Source organism: Triticum aestivum, chromosome 1D (genome assembly GCF_018294505.1).
Source record: "Triticum aestivum cultivar Chinese Spring chromosome 1D, IWGSC CS RefSeq v2.1, whole genome shotgun sequence".
In the NCBI taxonomy this organism is placed as follows: Eukaryota; Viridiplantae; Streptophyta; class Magnoliopsida; order Poales; family Poaceae; genus Triticum; species Triticum aestivum.
In genome coordinates, this window is record NC_057796.1 from 56,479,730 (window position 1) to 56,498,518 (window position 18,789).

General features: G+C 45.7%; 1 protein-coding gene across 1 annotated transcript; it reads left to right on the top strand.

Annotated features, from left to right (window-relative positions):
- The first annotated feature begins 859 nt into the window (after window positions 1-859).
- LOC123180276 (jasmonate-induced oxygenase 1) lies at window positions 860-5,612 on the top strand. Its single transcript, XM_044592264.1, has 3 exons — window positions 860-1,421; window positions 1,532-1,868; window positions 5,165-5,612. Exons 1-3 carry the CDS (start codon window positions 937-939, stop codon window positions 5,417-5,419), a joined length of 1,077 nt encoding a protein of 358 aa, XP_044448199.1. The 5' UTR covers window positions 860-936; the 3' UTR covers window positions 5,420-5,612.
- Window positions 5,613-18,789: the final 13,177 nt, after the last annotated feature.

An 18,789-nucleotide genomic window follows, 5' to 3' on the forward strand; every position in this document is an offset into this window, starting at 1 on the left:
CCTGATCAGTTTTATATTTTAGCCACAATAACTACTTGTATTTATGTTTTTTCCCAGGCCGAATATTTTATAACTTATTTTTTTTGATAAACTAAATAATTAGACAATAAAAATATTTGAATTCAAAATTTATTTTGACATTTTATGCCAAAAAAGTGGAATTTCCTAGGTATTATGAAACTCGGATTTTTTTTCTGGCCGCTAAGTTTTGTACGTTGTGGGTTAAGCATTATATATTTTGATGCGGTTTTTTCTGTTGATTTTTTTTGGCGAAAAAAGCTCAGATTTTTTTAGAACTCGGGAAAAAAAATAGTGTAACAAAACTGTAGCCAATATATATGTGCACGAACATATAGTTGGTGGAGTCATTGGCTAGCACGCTTATTGTAAACGAGGTTATGGGTTTGATTCACCCCAGCCCCTTTTTTATTCTCCCACCATTAGTCCTAACAGGTGGGACCCGCACATATTATTAAGGGGCTTCTGTTTAATTAAATATAGAATGAGGGATGCTTCTGCAAAAGAATAAACGAGAGCATGGCACCGAGCGGTTCCAGTCAGCGCGGGATACTTCTAAATACGAGCAAGGTGACAGTATTAACGCAAGAATCCGTATTTTTAAAATTTTAGCACCAAACTGAACATTTAGCGTAAGTTCTGTGGCTCTTGACAATATTACTTTTTTTTGCGATGTGCATAAACTATGTAGCTAACCCAACGGATTAACGAACTGATTGATCTCAACTGCCACCTAACGAATTTGTAACTGAAACATGTAGTATACACTACCGCCCCAAGCACACGAAGACAAACAGGAGAAAAAGGTAGAGCTGGCGACCGATCCTATATATACAAGCGAACCCGGACGCCACAAGTACGACGAGAAGGCCGAGCGGCATTGCGGCAACGATCGAGCTTATTAGCCGGTGGCGCCCCATGGAAGCCGCAGGTTGGCCGGAGCCGGTGGTGCGGGTGCAGTCGCTGTCTGAGAGCGGCGCGGCCACCATCCCGGACCGCTACGTGAAGCCGGTGCACGACCGCCCGTCCGTCCACAACGGCACCACCAGCGGCAGCGTGAGCATCCCCGTCGTGGACCTCTCGTCGCCGGATGGGAGCGCGGCGACGGCGCGCGCGGTGTCGGAGGCTTGCCGGGAGTGGGGCTTCTTCCAGGCGGTGAACCACGGCGTGCCGCGTGAGCTCCTCCGCCGCGCGCGCGCCGCCTGGCGCGGGTTCTTCCGCCTCCCCGTGGAGGCCAAGCAGCGGTACGCCAACTCGCCGGCGACGTACGAAGGGTACGGCAGCCGGCTCGGCGTGGAGAGGGGCGCCGTCCTGGACTGGGGCGACTACTACTTCCTGCACCTCCGCCCGCCCAGCAGCCTCTCCGCCGCCGACAAGTGGCCCCGCCTCCCTCCCGACCTCCGGTAATCCACGCCCGTCCGTACATACATCCGTACCGTCACACTCTAGTCTAGTCAGCCAAGCCCGCCGGTGCAAGTGTGCTTAACCTCCATTACTTTTGGCGGGTCGTCAGGGACGCGACGGAGGAGTACGGGAGGGAGGTGGCCTCGCTGTGCGAGCGGCTTATGGCGGCGATGTCGGCGGGGCTGGGCGTCGGGCCGGGGAGGCTGCAGGAGGAGTTCGGCGGGGCGGAGGGCGCCGGGGTGTGCGTGCGGGTGAACTACTACCCGCGGTGCCCGCAGCCGGAGCTGACGCTGGGCCTCTCCTCGCACTCGGACCCCGGCGGCATGACGGTGCTGCTCGCCGACGAGCGCGTGAGGGGCCTCCAGGTGCGCGGCCGCGGCGGCGAGTGGGTCACCGTCGACCCCATCGCCGACGCCTTCATCGTCAACGTCGGGGACCAGATCCAGGTACCAACAGCTAAAAAACCGAGCACACAACCACCATGCATGTTGCACACATGCATGCCGCTTTTATTTTGTTTTCTCTGCGATTTTAGCGGCCGGTAGTTAGGCACGTGTGGTGGCCACGAGCCGCCTGCGAGCGCTCATCCCAGCCGGAAAAATGCGCTCACGATGATCGATCGCCATTAGAGTGCTACACGTCACGGCAACGGCCGTGATCTGCTTTGATCTGTGCTAGTCCTATTTCATTTGCTGAAATGAAATATGATGCCGACGTCGTGGTAGCGGCGCTCCCATTACTGTGCCCAAGTCTCGCTAGGCTAGGGTAGGAGCGGTAGGTCAGGGATGCGTCACGTGTCCATTTCAAGCACGTGCCCGTTTTGCCGTTATCCTCCCATATCTATATCGCCGTGCGTGGCGAAAGGGAGTTGTCGTCGCCACGTACGTATACGGCAGTCCCTCGACGCCGCTGGCCGGGTTCTCCCGCTGACGCGCGGGCCTTATCACCCACCTGTCAGACAGCGGCATGACGTGTCGCTACGTATTACGTATCAAAAACTAAGTACTGTACGTACCAACATAGGAATAGTATTAAAAAACTAATTAAAGCAGTGATGAGAGCAGCATCAGGTGTCAGCGTGATTAGTTTCGGGGGTCAACTTCCTCCGTCGGGTTAGCACAGCTATATACGAAGAATATGCATAAGGGCATGTACAATGCATAGCCTCAAGATGATGCCTCACAGGTCATGTAGGATCGGATATAACGTAAAGTAGGTTTGATAGGGAAACGGGATCCTCTTCAGGAGACGGGTGCTTGAGAAGAAAAAGTGTGGTCCACTGACAAAAGCTGAAAAGATTTAAGTGAAGAGTAGAGATGCATGTGTACTAGAGTCTTTATTTTCTATTTTTTAATGAGACCCACTAGTGATAGATTGTATTAGAGAAAAAAATTAATGTAGATGCTTCAAATTACTTTTTGTCATGGGGCATATGTATCCAAATGCCATCATGTACATGCCCTAATGAAGTTTAGGATGTGTTCTCGGACACGAGCTTCCACGTGCTCTGCGGAGGTATGCATGACGACGTACGTTAGTTAGCTGTGGATTGGATCCATCCGACGGTCAAGCGTCACCTGCACCGGCTAGCCGTGCTATGCGGTTGGCTTACATAATATGCACGTGGGAGTCATGCAGTAGTAGAAAGTACTCCTAGTTGGAGTAATTTGGAATGAACAGTCGTACTGCTGCTAGTTGGAGTAAAAAGCAATGAAGCAGTTTTTAGGTTAATTAGACAAGCAGTTAGGTGAGATTAGTGGTTAAGGACGCGGGGTTACGCGATTACTTTGTGTAAGCAGATCGGCCGGACTGACAGGGCGTGGTGTGATCGGTCGACATGAATGCATAGATTCCCAATCGAAAGGAGAAAAGAGAGGGTACGTAGGGTACCGATCACGAGGCGGAGTCAGCAGCAGCGCACAGTACGGGACGGTATTCCTGATTAGGCATGCGCCAACGTGCAGCCGTGCAGTCATGTGATGTGGGCAGCAACGAACTACGTACGCTCACAATTATTTATTTAGTCCGTATAATATTTAGCCTGATCTTGACGTACCGACTCGCTCGCTCACTCACCGCTGCTTCGGTTTTCCCATGCTTTCCCGCCGTAATTTGCTCTTGACATGACACGTCGGGGTATATCACCTTTCCCCATCTCGCCTCCTTAATATTCTTTGAAACAAAGCCCATGCTTAATTCTCAGTTACGAAAAAAGAGCTACCCCTCAAAAAAAAAGTAAAGAAAAAGAGGTCGTGCTCGATCAGCTGATACGGCGTTGCTAAAACCGGCCGGATGCCCTGACCGACCGACCGACCGTGTTGGCTGGCTGGTCCAATGTGTGGATACAGCACGTACCAGTACGACACATCTCGTCGGGTTGTGCATGCAACACGAACACGGTCGCGTGCGTTTTACTGCCTTGTGTTGGACGATGGTGTCGTACCATGCACAGTTGAGCCACGCGGTACGTAGTACGGTACCGTGGTCCATCACTACGCGAGGAGGCATAAAACGGCCCTCTCGCTCGGCGTAGAGGCAGGCATATGTACATGTATTCAAGAAAACGAATCTGAACGAACCGGGCTGGATGTGGCCAAATTTTTGCCTGCGCGCGGTCCTACATCGAGATCCGTGCGTGCCGGTGAAACTCAGACAATCCATACTAGTTTCATTTAAGCTCCGTGGATCGAACTTATAGATATGGTGGGCTGTGTCTTGAGCTCGTCAAATAGTACAAGGTTGTGGAAATCAGAACTTAGATATGGATGGATCACATTCGTAATAGGTTGATTTGGATAAAATATAATGTTGTTTTTGGAAGATAAAAATCCATGGGTGGATTCATGGTATAGAAAGGGTCGATACATTGCGAAAATACTCATGTGATCCCGAGCTCTAGTGATCCTGAGCTCCAGCGAAAGTACTCATGGGCATATAATGTTGTTTCTTGGCAACAAACTTTAATGTTTTTTCTACATGCATGCAAAAAATTATTTTGCCCACACATCCACAAATGTTATTTCATCATGAAAATTTTGCATGCATGCAGACAAAACATCGTAGTTTCTTGCCAAAAGAAATCAGATTTTTTTTAAATATTTTTAGATTTTACTGTTCATCCGAGATCACTGAAGCTCGGGATCACATACTCACGTCCGAGATATATTGTCATAATAAACGAAACATCTCTCACATGGGTGAGGACCGATCGATGACATCTATCAAGAAGGTGGCGGCAATGAAGGCCGGGCGGATCTTGCAGGGAACGATACTGCATGAAAATACTAGGGCAAAGTGATAAATGGAGAAGCACGTGCCATTTGTCCCCTCAGATCTGACCTTGATCCACTGGCCACCAGCGCGGCATATGGGTGGGGTCCAGCCAGCCTCGCTAGCTGTCCGAGGATCCTGCAATCTGCATGCGCTGCTGCTCTGCTCTGCTGGCGCAGCACACGGACGCCACCGCCCATCTGCTGCTTTATTTTGGTCAGCAGAAGAAAGAACTGCACGTTTGTCACATGCCGCTGCCCGCTGGCTCCACCGACCAACCAGCCCGGCGAAGGACCATGGCGCTTACTGTTCCTTTGCCAGGCCGGTACACGGATCATCATTCCCGTCTTGAAAGCTTTGAAAAGTAGACGACGTTTTCCGATGGGTTTTTTGTCACGTCCACTCGATCTATTTATGCTCTTTTGTTGATTTATTTTATCGTTTGGATGTCGTGTGATATGGTGCAACGCAGGTGCTGACAAACGCGACGTACCGGAGCGTGGAGCACCGGGTGATGGTGAACGCGGACGCGGAGCGGCTGTCGGTGGCCATGTTCTACAACCCGAGGAGCGACCTGCCGCTGGCGCCCATGGCGGAGCTGGTGTCGCCCGGGGCGCCGGCGCTGTACAAGCCCATGACCTTCGACGAGTACCGCCTCTACATCCGGCGGAAGGGCCCCCGCGGGAAGAGCCAGGTCGAGTCGCTCAAGGCCCATGGAGACAGATGATGATGGCCACCTGTTCACCATCACGATGGAGCCTCCAATAAAAATGGCTAACTGGTGGCGAGTGTTTAATTAGAACGGTATACATCTCCAAACGAGGAGATGCGATGTTTGTACTACTAGCAATTTCTGGAACGCAGACGCCGGTGGCACTTTCTCCTTCTTGAAATAAATAAATAATATAAAAGGAGAAATATATAAGTCCAAAAGATGATGGACGGCGACGAGGAAAGAACTTGGCGAGACGCATCGATCCGTCCAGTTGATGCGAGAAACAAATATTCCCAATCTCAATCGCATGCACGTGAACACCATCGCTCCTAAAGCGTTTGTCAACGACATGCGCGTGCATCAGTCACATGGAGTGGTAGACATTCAAGAGCATGGGGACCGGATTATCCTGGTCAAACTGGTAGTTGCAGACTTAGTTCATGTTATCAGCATGTACGCCCCGCAAGTAGGCTACAATAAAAACACTAAGAGGGAGTTCTGAGAAGACCTGGAGGACATGGTTAGGAGTGTCCCGATAGAAAGAGACCTCAATGGCCACATGGGTACATCTAACACAGGTTTTGAAGAGGTGCACGAGGGCTTTGGCCATGGCATCAGGAATCAAGAAGGGAAAGATGTTTTAAGCTTTGTTCTAGCCTACGACATGATCGTAGCTAACACACTCTTTAAAAAGAGAGAATCACATCTAGTGGCTTTTAGTAGTGGTCAACATTCTAGCCAAATTGATTTCATCCTCTGGAGAAGAGAAGACGGGCATGCGTGCCTAGATTGTAAGGTGATACCTGAAAAGAGTATTGTCCCCCAGCATAAGTTGTGGTGGCTGACTTTCGCTTTCGGATTCATGTCCAGCGGGATAAGCGAGTCAAAGTCGCTAGAATGAAGTGGTGAAAGCTCAAGGGGGAGGTACCTCCGGCGTTCAAAGAGAGGGTCATTAAGGACGGCCTTTGGGGGGAAGGAGGTGATCCAGACAATATGTGGACGAAGATGGCAACTTGCATTCGTAAGGTGGCCTCAGAGAAGTGTGGAGTGTCCAAGGAAAGTAGAAGCGAAACTAAAGATACCTGGTGGTGGAATGATGATATTCAAAAGGTTATTAAGGAGAAGAAAGATTGTTTTAGACGCCTATACCTGGATAGGAGTGCAGACAACATCGAGAAGTACAAGATGGAGAAGAAGGCTGCAAAGCGAGCTGTGAGTGAAGTAAGGGGTCGGGCGTATAAGGATGTCTACCAGCGGTTAGACACGAAGAAAGGCGAAAGGGACATCTATAAGATGGCCAAGATCCGAGAGAGCAAGACAAGGGATGTTGATCAAGTCAAATGTATCAAGGACGGAGCAAACCAGCTCCTGGTGAAGGACGAGGAGATTAAGCATAGATGGCAGGAGTACTTCGATAAGTTGTTCAATGGGGAGAATGAGATCTCTACCATTGACATGGACGACTCCTTTGATGATACCAGCAGGCGTTTTGTGCGGCGAATCCGGAGTATGAGGTCAAGGAGACCATAAAAAGGATGAAAGGAGGCAAGGTGATGGACCCTGATTGTATCTCCATTGAGGTGTGGAGAGGCCTCGGAGACATAGCCATAGTATGGCTAACTAAGCTTTTCAACCTTATTTTTCGGGCAAATAAGATGCCAGAAGAATGAAGACAGAGCACAATACCAATCTTCAAGAACAAGGGGATGTTCAAAGTTGTACTAATTACCGTGGAATTAAGTTGATGAACCATACTGAAGGAAATACGCCCTAAAGGCAATAATAAAGTTGTTATTTTATATTTCCTTATATCATGACAAATGTTTATTATTCATGCTAGAATTGTATTAACCGGAAACTTGATGCATGTGTGGATACATAGACAAAACACTGTGTCCCTAGTAAGCCTCTACTAGACTGGCTCGTTAATCAAAGATGGTTAAGTTTCCTAACCATAGACATGTGTTGTCATTTGATGAACGGGATCACATTATTAGGAGAATGATGTGATGGACAAGACCCATCCGTTAGCATAGCATATTGATCGTTCAATTTTATTGCTATTGTTTTCTTCATATCAAATACATATTCCTTTGACTATGAGATTATGCAACTCCCGGATACCGGAGGAATGCCTTGTGTGCTATCAAACGTCACAACGTAACTGGGTGATTATAAAGATGCTCTACAGGTATCTCCGAAGGTGTTTGTTGGGTTGGCATAGATCGAGATTTGGATTTGTCACTCCGAGTATCGGAGAGGTATCTCTGGGCCCTCTCGGTAATGCACATCATAAGAAGTCTTGCAAGCAAAGTGGCTAATGAGTTAGTTGCGGGATGATGTATTACGGAACGAGTAAAGAGACTTGCCGGTAACGATATTGAACTAGGTATGTGGATACCGACGATCGAATCTCGGGCAAGTAACATACCGATGGACAAAGGGAATTACGTATGTTGTCATAAGGTTCGACCGATAAAGATCTTCGTAGATTATGTAGGAGCCAATATGGGCATCTAGGTTCCGCTATTGGTTATTGACCGAAGAAGTGTCTCGGTCATGTCTACATAGTTCTCGAACCCGTAGGGTCCGCACGCTTAACGTTTCGTTGATGATATAGTACTATATGAGTAATGTATGTTGGTAACCGAATGTTGTTCGGAATCCCGGATGTGAACACGGGCATGATGAGGAGCTCCGGAGGTAAAAATTGATATTTGGGATAATAGTGTTTGGTCTCTGGAAGGGTTCCGGAGTTCACCGGAAGGGGTTCCGGATGTTTCCCGAAATGTTTGGGTACGAGAACACTTTATTTGGGCCAAAGGGGAAAGCCCACAAGGCTTTTGGAAAGTGCAAAAGGGAGTTTTGCGGAGACCAGAGGCTAGACGCCAGAAACCCTAGCGTCTAGGGGGTAGACGCCGGGAACCTTGGCGTCTAGCCCTGGAGTCCAAGTAGGACTATTGCCTTTCGGGCAAAACCTACTTTGAGAAGGCTTTTACTCCAAGTTTCGACCCCAGGGCTCAATATATAAAGACAGGGGCAGAGCTAGCACCCAAGACACATCAAGAATCACCAAGCCGTGTGCCGGCAACCCCGTCCCCTCTAGGTTATCCTCCGTCATTGTTTCCGTTGTGCTTGGCGAAGCCCTGCGGAGATTGTTCTTCACCAACACCATCACCACGCCGTCGTGCTGCCGGAACTCATCTACTACTTCGCCCGTCTTGCTGGATCAAGAAGGCGAGGAGGTCATCGATCTGAACGTGTGCTGGACGTAGGGATGGCAATGGGGACAATCGCCTATGGGGATACCTACAACATTCCCATCCCCATATATTCCCTATCATCCCATCCCCATCACCGTTTACATGACTGGGGATGAAATTTCCCCATACCCATGCCCCACTGGGGAACGGGGCCCCATTAGGGTCCCATCCCCATAAACAAATACTCATATACATAATATGACACCCTATAATCAACATACATACATGGTGTTGTCCTTGTCTTGCTAATGCCTATCTAGCTCGTATTGACTTCTTGGTCATGGTGGCAGCTGAGGTGAGGATGTGAGATAGGTTTAAGGTTTTTTTCAGAGCTTTTTTTTTGTTTTCGCAAGTTTGTTTGTGAATATTTTAAGGTTGACCGTAGTGTCACAGTTACTAACCGGGTCCTCGATGGATATCGGGTCTGGGGAATAGGATATCGTCCCCATCCCCGTTGTACCCTATGGGGAATAAATTAGTTTGGTAAACATCCCCATGGGGATGTTTTTCGCCCATGCCCACCCCCTAATAGATGAAATCCCCACGGGTTTGGCGGGTATGGGGCCCCGTTGCCATCCCTAGCTGAACGTGGAGGTGTCGTATGTTCGGTACTTGATCGGGACGGATCGTGAAGGTGTACGACTACATCAACCGTGTTGTCAAATGCTTCCGCTTTTGGTTTACGAGGGTACGTAGACACACTCTCCCCCTCTCGTTGCTATTCATCTCCTTGATAGATCTTGCGTGAGTGTAGGAAAATTTTGAAATTGCATGCTATGTTTCCCAACAGTGGTATCAGAGCTAGGTCTATGCGTAGATGATATGCACGAGTAGAGCACAAAGAGTTGTGGGCGGTGATCGTCATACTGCTTACCACCAATGTCTTATTTTGATTCGGCGGTATTGTTGGATGAAGCGGCCCAGACCAACCTTACATGACCACGTTCATGAGACCGGTTCCACCGACAGACATGCAACTAGTTTTGCATAAAGGTGGTTGGCGGGTGTCTGTTTCTCCTACTTTAGTTGAATCGAATTTGACTGCAGCCGGTCCTTGTTGAAGGTTAAAACAGCAAACTTGATAAATCACCATTGTGGTTTTGATGCGTAGGTAAGAACAGTTCTTACTAGAAGCCCGTAAACTTGCAACAACAAAGTAGAGGACGTCTAACTTGTTTTTGCAGGGCATGTTGTGATGTGATATGGTCAAGACATGATGTGATATAAGTTGTTGTATGAGATGATCATGTTTTGTAAAAGTTATCGGCAACTGGCAGGAGCCTTATGGTTGTCGCTTTATTGTATGAAATGACAATGCCATGTAATTGCTTTACTTTATCACTATGCGTTAGCGATAGTTGTAGAAGCAATAGTTGGCGAGACGACAACGACGCTACGATGGAGATCAAGGTGTCAAGCCGGTGACGATGGAAATCATGACAGTGCTTTGGAGACAAGCCTCCTCCCACTAGGTCACAAGCCCCCTCCCGCTAATGTAGACGCTTTGAACGTCTGGCAGACGCGGTCTGATGGCTACTATATAGTTCAGTGTGCCATGCTCTATGGCTTAGATTCGGGACTTCAAATACGTTTTGAACGTCATGGACCAAATGAGATGTTCCAGGAGTTTAAGTTAATATTTCAAGCAAATGCCTTAGTTGAGAGATATGAAGTCTACAACAAGTTCTATAGCTGCAAGATGGAGGAGAACAGTTCTGTCAGTGAACACATACTCTGAATGTCTGTGTATGATAACCACTTGACTCAACTGGGAGTTAATCTTCCGGATGATAGTGTTATTGACAGAGTTCTTCAATCACTGCCACCAAGCTACAAAGGCTTCATGATGAACTATAATATGCAAGGGATGGATAAGACCATTCCCGAGCTCTTCGCTATGCTTAAAGCTGCGGAGGTAGAAATCAAGAAAGAACATCAAGTGTTGATGGTTAACAAGACTACTAGTTTCAAGAAAAAGGGCAAAGGAAAGAAGGGGCACTTCAAGAAGAATGGCAAGCAAGTTGCCACTCCCGGGAAGAAGCCCAAGTCTGGACCCAAGCGTGAAACTGAGTGTTTCTACTGCGAAGGTACTGGTCACTGGAAGCGGAACTACCCCAAGTATTTGGCGGATAAGAAGGATGGTAAAGTGAACAAAGGTATATTTGATATACATGTTATTGATGTGTACCTTACTAGTGCTCATAGTAGCGCCTGGGTATTTGATACTTGTTCTGTTGCTCATATTTGCAACTCGAAATAGGGGCTACAAATTAAACGAAGATTGGCTAAGGACGAGGTGACGATGCGCGTCGGGAATGGTTCCAAGGTCAACGTGATCGCCGTCGGCACGCTACCTCTACATCTATCTTCGGGATTAGTTTTAGACCCGAGTAATTGTTATTTGGTGCCAACGTTGAGCATGAACATTATATCCGGATCTTGTTTGATGCTAGATGGATATTCGTTTAAATCAGAGAATAATGGTTGTTCTATTTATATGAGTAATATCTTTTATGGTCATGCACCCTTGAAGAGTGGTCTATTTTTGTTGAATCTCGATCGTGGTGATACACATATTCATAATATTGATGCCAAAAGATGCAAAGTTGATAATAATAGTGCAACATATTTGTGGCACTGCTGTTTAGGTCATATTGGTGTAAAGCGCATGAAGAAACTCCATGCGGATGGACTTTTGGAATCACTTGATTATGAATCATTTGATGCTTGCGAACCATGCCTGATGGCCAAGATGACTAAGGCTCCGTTCTCCGGAACAATGGAGCGAGCTACTGACTTATTGGAAATAATAGATACTGATGTATGCGGTCCGATGAGTGTTGAGGCTCGCAGCGGGTATCATTATTTTCTAACCTTCATAGATGATTTGAGCAGATATGAATATATTTACTTAATGAAACACAAGTCTGAAACATTTGAAAAGTTCAAAGAATTTTAGAGTGAAGTGGAGAATCATCGTAACAAGAAAATAAAGTTTCTACGATCTGATCGTGGAGGCGAATATTTGAGTTATGAGTTTGGCCTTCATTTAAAACAATGTGGAATAGTTTCACAACTCACGCCACCTGGAACACCACAACGTAATGGTGTGTCCAAACGTCGTAACCGTACTTTATTAGATATGGTGCGATCTATCATGTCTCTTACCGATTACCACTATCGTTTTGGGGTTATGCATTAGAGACAACTGCATTCACATTAAATAGGGCACCATCTAAATCCGTTGAGACGACACCGTATGAACTGTGGTTTGGCAAGAAACCTAAGCTGTCATTTCTTAAAGTTTGGGGCTGCGATGCTTATGTGAAAAAGCTTCAGCCTGATAAGCTCAAACTCAAATCGGAGAAGTGCGTTTTCATACGATACCCAAAATAAACTGTTGGGTACACCTTCTATCACAGATCCGAAGGCAAGATCTTTGTTGCTAAGAATGGATCCTTTCTAGAGAAGGAGTTTCTCTCGAAAGAAGTGAGTTGGAGAAAAGTAGAATTTGATGAGGTAATTGTACCTTCTCTCGAATTGAAAAGCAGCTCATCACAGAAAACCGTTCCCGTGATGCCTACACCAACTAGAGAAGAAGCTAATGATAATGATCATGAAACTTTGGATAAAGTTACTACCAAACCTCGTAGAGAGCACGTTCCGCACCAGAGTGGTACGGTAATCCTGTTCTGGAAGTCATGTTACTAGACCATGATGAACCTACAAACTATGAGGAATCGATGATGAGCCCAGATTCCGCAAAATGGCTTGAGGCCATGAAATCTGAGATAGGATCCATGTATGAGAACAAAGTATGGACTTTCACTACTAGAGAAAAGCTTACCAGTAGCGCTACTTTTTGTGCTACCAGTAGCGCGGGCACCAGCGCTACTGCTACGGCGCTACAACTATTTTGTAGCAGTAGCGCGTTTTTAGGCCAGCGCTACAGGTAAGTTCAAGTACTAGTAGCGCATTTTTAGCCAACAGTACTGCTAACATTTATGTTTTTTTAGCATTTTGGCGATGTACATGTTTAAACAGATATATCTATTATACAATAACAACTCATCATGAACTAGTCTGTTTAAATAGCATATTCATTACCACTTGTCATCACCACCAAAAAATGTTCGTCAATGAGACATCATATAACAAGTTGGTCACTAGTCATAATCATAACTCATCATCATCATCAACTCTAACACATTGTAGCACATAAATACACATTCTAGCTACGACCTACTCCTCTCATAGGACTTACTCTACCCTCTCTTAGGTAAAATATCATAAAACAAGATAGGTGTTGACTCTCCATTAAGGAAAATTGACTCTCCATAATAAAGAACGGAGATCATCCTGTCTCCAAGTCTTGGCCTACGCAGAATGTTGCTTCCAAGTAGCTCTCTACGATGGTTCAAACATTTTTTGAAATCATTTATTATCATGACTTCCTCGCTTATAGAAATCCGGTATGGACAGGAGTGATGTGGATACTGCGGCTGACCTGGCCGTGGTGGCCGTAAGCTCATAACATTAACGCGACCTCTCGGCAACATCAGATGAGGCACACAATCTATCGGGATTTTTTGTTCGAAAACATAGTAATAACTTTGTAGTTAGCAATGTAGTTTAGTTTTAGAAGAATTTATGCAAAAAGATGCACGGATGTCGTAATAGTAGAAAATCTTACCATGATATCTCCATTGATGTTACCGTAGTTCAACACGTGCACTAGTGGCACGTATTGACCATAATGTGGAGGAGTTTGATAATAGCTATTGTAATTCTCAAGATTAGTAAAAATGCGATAAGACCATCTTGCTCCTTATAAGTTAATTGTGCTTCATCATTGTAGTAGTAGGTCTGTCTACCATTTTCCGTACATTTTTTGAAGAATGAAAATAAGCTGTAAATGGAAATAAGCTGTCAAATATTTTGAAATAAACAATATAAATTACTTAGTAAATATGTTTAAGAAACTCACACAGCGGTAGAACTGGAAGCGTGTCAACAAGGACCCAAATGGTCATATCATTTTCATCGATGTCATGATCACCAAGATCGAAGGTGAGAAGCATACCCTCATGAAAATCATACGGCTTGCAAAGGGCTTCCCAATTCAGGCAACCAAAATTGGATGAGTTCACAGAATTGTATAGATTTACAACAAAATCATAACCATGATGGGTCCTTAGTTGAATTATCTTTGTCTCCATTCTTTCATGATCTTCAAAACCCATCTTCTCCAAGACATAGCGTCTTGCATGGCATGGGATAAGCTAGTCGAATTGTAAAATACGGAAATTACACGTTGAAGAAGCAGAGAAGTCGTGCAAAAAATAACAAAAACACTTGTCATCGTTGCGTACCGTTTCAACATTGAAGGTCTCTTGGAGCTTGATGCTGAAGCGCCGACCTTCTACCAGGTGAGGCCTGTCGCACAGACCGCGCTCATCTTCGCAGTACTCGCACATAGCGAATTCCCTTTCATCGTCAGACATTTCCTAATAGGCAATTAATAATCCATCATCGAATACATATATAGTAGTTTGTAGCAAAGATCATCATATAACAACTAAAACACCTAAAATTTGTAGTTTGTAGTAGTTTGTAGCAAAGATCATCATATAATCCATCATGAATACATATATAGTAGTTTGTAGCACAAACCGCGCTCATCTTTTGCATTTAATACGCAAATAACTAATAGGTAATTAATAATCCATCATTGAATACATATATAGTAGTTTGTAGCAAAGATCATCATATAATATCACTAATACATATCGAATAATAGCTCCTCTAGGTTCAGTGGGCCGCGGTGGACACCCAAAGAGAAGGAACCATCACCGGATCATAGCTCCGGTGAGATCCCCAAAGAATCTGCCAGGTATTGGAGAACCGGCCGTTCGCCAACGTAACCAACTAGCGCTGGACGTGCGCGTTCTCCTCCGTGACATGGTGCTGTACCACCTGCGCGGGGGACTCAAGCCTCTCCACCGATGCAGGCCCACGTGACCGCCACCAAAGAAGCGCCGGGTCGACGACGGGCTGGCTCCTCACTAAGCTGCGCTCACCAGAAGGTAGCACAACCCAGTACCAGCCCGGCGGAGCCCAGTCCCGGACATGGCCCCTCGGCTCAACCAGGAGTCCTCCGCCGAGTCGACGACGAGGATGCGGGATAGGCATCATCGACGTCGAGAACAAAATGCTTAATTATGAAAACAAAATTAATAAACACTTAGAAAAATTTGGCATGACCTTTGCTAAAAACAGGACATATCGAGCGCCTGAAATTTGCCAGAACGTAAACGAATCGACATTTCTGGCAAAACATAGGCCACTCGGAAAAATATGACATGTTCAAAATATGACATGTCCAGTGCAAATTTGCATATAACAGGAAAAATTGCTTTAACTAAAAAAATAACAACAATTGCTTTAACTAAAAAAATACCTAGAATTCTGTTAACTACACCTAAAACAACTAAAACACCTAAAATTCTGTTAACTACACCTAAAACAACTAAAACACCTAAAACTCTTTTAAATACACTTAAAACACCTAAATTCTATTAACTATATCTAATTAAAAACCTAGCTAAATTTCTGTCCTAACCTTAAAACCTAGCTAAATTTAAAAACCTAGGGTTCATACCTAATCTGTCCTAGCTAGGGTTCGATCATAACCTACATTATTCTAATAACCTACATTTTTTCAACTACATAGGATTCAAAATAACTACTCTAATAACTATAACTAGGGAGGGAGGGAGGAGGAGGAAGGAGGGAGGAGTACCTCTCAGTGGAGGAGGGCCGGCGCGGGAGGAGAGCCGGCGTGGGGGCCGGGGCGGCGGGCGGAGGAGGAGGCCGACGCGGGGGAGCTGGGCGGCCGGCGGGGAGGAGGGCCGGCGCGGGCGAGGGCGGCCGACGCAGGGAGGAGGGCCGGAGTGGGGGACGGTAGCGTGCGGGGGTCGACGGCGGCGCGCGGGGGATCGAGGGAGGAGTGTGGAGTGTGAGTGAGAGTGATGATGCCGGGCCGGGGGGCGCGCGGGGGGAGGTAGTGGGCTTAACAGCAGCGCGGGGAATGGGCCGGCGCTACTGCTAAGCCCACTAGTTGTAGCGCTGGTTGGGCGACAAGCGTTGCTAATATTTATTGATTAGATATTGTGGTGTGTTACACTTAGCAGTAGTGTTGGTTTAGATGACAAGTGCTGCTGCTAACTGATACCAGTAGCGCTCTTTCTAGCCAGCGCTACTACTAACTACTAGTAGCGTGGGGTCATAAACAAACGCTACTGGTAAACTTCTATCTATAAGCGTTTTCCTAGTAGTGTTTGGTTGACTTGCCCGATGATCGGCGAGCCATAGAGAATAAATGGATCTTCAAGAAGAAGACTGACGTTGATGGTAATATTACTGTCTACAAAGCTTGACTTGTCGCAAAAGGTTTTCGACAAGTTCAAGGATTTGACTACAATGAGACTTTCTCACCCGTAGCTATGCTTAAGTCTGTCCGAATCATGTTAGCAATTGCCGCATTTTATGATTATGAAATCTGGGAAATGGCCGTCAAAACTGTATTCCTTAAAGGATTTCTTAAAGAAGAGTTGTATATGATGCAACCAGAAGGTTTTGTCGATCCTAAAGGTGCTAACAAAGTGTGCGAACTCCAGCGATCCATTTATGGACTGGTGCAAGCATCTTGGAGTTGGAATATACACTTTGATGAGGTGATCAAAGCGTATGGTTTTATACAGACTTTTGGAGAAGCCTGTATTTACAAGAAAGTGAGTGGGAGCTCTGTAGCATTTCTAATATTATATGTGGATGGCATATTGTTGATTGGAAATGATATAGAATTTCTGGATAGCATAAAAGGATACTTGAATAAGAGTTTTTCAATGAAAGACCTCGGTGAAGCTGCTTATATATTAGGCACCAAGATCTATAGAGATAGATCAAGACGCTTAATTGGACTTTCACAAAGCACATACCTTGATAAAGTTTTGAAGAAGTTCAAAATGGATCAGCCAAAGAAAGGGTTCTTGCCTGTGTTACAAGGTGTGAAGTTGAGTCAGACTTAATGCCCGACCACTACAGAAGATAGAGAGAAAATGAAAGTCATTCCCTATGCCTCAGCCATAGGTTCTATCATGTATGATATGATGTGTACCATACCTGATGTGTGCCTTGCTATAAGTTTAGCAGGGAGGTACCAAAGTAATCCAGGAGTGAATCACTGGACAATGGTCAAGAACATCCTCAATTACTTGACAAGGACTAAGGATCTGTTTATCGTTTATGGAGGTGACAAAGAGCTCATCGTAAATGGCTACGTCGATGCTAGCTTTGACACTGATCCGGATGACTCTAAGTCACAAACCGAATACGTATTTATATTGAATGGTGGAGATGTCAGCTGGTGCATTTCCAAGCAGAGTGTCATGGCAGGATCTACGTGTGAAGCGGAGTATATAGCTGCTTCGGAAGCAGCGAATGAAGGAGTTTGGATGAAGGAGTTCATATCTGATCTAGGTGTAATACCTAGTGCATCGGGTTCAATGAAATTTTTTTGTGACAATACTGGAGCAATTGCTTTGGCGAAGGAATCCAGATTTCACAAAAGAACCAAACACATCAAGAGACGCTTCAACTCCATCCGTGATCAAGTCAACGAGGGAGACATAGAGATTTGCAAAATACATACGGATATGAATGTGGCAGACCCGTTGAAAAAGCCTCTTCCACGAGAAAAACATGATCAACACCAAGACTCCATGGGTGTTAGAATCATTACAATGTAATCTAGATTATTGACTCTAGTGCAAGTGGGAGACTCAAGGAAATATGCCCTAGAGGCAATAATAAAGTTGTTATTTTATATTTCCTTATATCATGACAAATGTTTATTATTCATGCTAGAATTGTATTAATCGGAAACTTCATACATGTGTGGATACATAGACAAAACACTGTGTCCCTAGTAAGCCTCTGCTAGACTTGCTCGTTAATCAAAGATGGTTAAGTTTCCTAACCATAGACATGTGTTGTCATTTGATGAACGGGATCACGTCATTAGGAGAATGATGTGATGGACAAGACCCATCCGTTAGCATAGCATATTGATCGTTCAATTTTATTGCTATTGGTTTCTTCATGTCAAATACATATTCCTTCGACTATGAGATTATGCAACTCCCGGATACAGGAGGAATGCCTTGTGTGCTATCAAACGTCACAACATAACTGGGTGATTATAAAGATGCTCTACAAGTATCTCCGAAGGTGTTTGTTGGGTTGGCATAGATCAAGATTATGATTTGTCACTCCGAGTATCTGAGAGGTATCTCTGGGCCCTCTCGGTAATGCACATCATAAGAAGCCTTGCAAGCAAAGTGACTAATGAGTTAGTTACAGGATGATGTATTACGGAATGAGTAAAGAGACTTGCCGGTAACGAGATTGAACTAGGTATGTGGATACCGACGATCGAATCTCGGGCAAGTAACATACCGATGGACAAAGGGAATTACGTATGTTGTCATAAGGTTCGACCGATAAAGATCTTCGTAGAATATGTAGGAGCCAATATGGGCATCCAGGTTCCCCTATTGGTTATTGACCGGAGAAGTGTCTCGGTCATGTCTACATAGTTCTCGAACCCGTAGGGTCCGCACACTTAACGTTTCGTTGACGATATAGTACTATATGAGTAATGTATGTTGGTAACCGAATGTTGTTCAGAATCCCGGATGTGATCACGGACATGACGAGGAGCTCTGGAATGGTCCGGAGGTAAAGGTTGATATATGGGATAATAGTGTTTGGTCTCCGGAAGGGTTCCAGAGTTCACCAGAAGGGGTTCCGGATGTTTCCCGAAATGTTTGGGTACGAGAACACTTTATTTGGGCCAAAGGGGAAAGCCCACGAGGCTTTTGGAAAGTGCAAAAGGGAGTTTTGCGGAGACCAGAGGCTAGACGCCAGGAATCCTGGCGTCTAGGGGGTAGACGCTGGGAACCCTGGCGTCTAGCCCTGGAGTCCGAGTAGGACTCTTGCCTTTCGGGCAAAACCGACTTTGAGGAGGCTTTTACTCCAAGTTTCGACCCCAGGGCT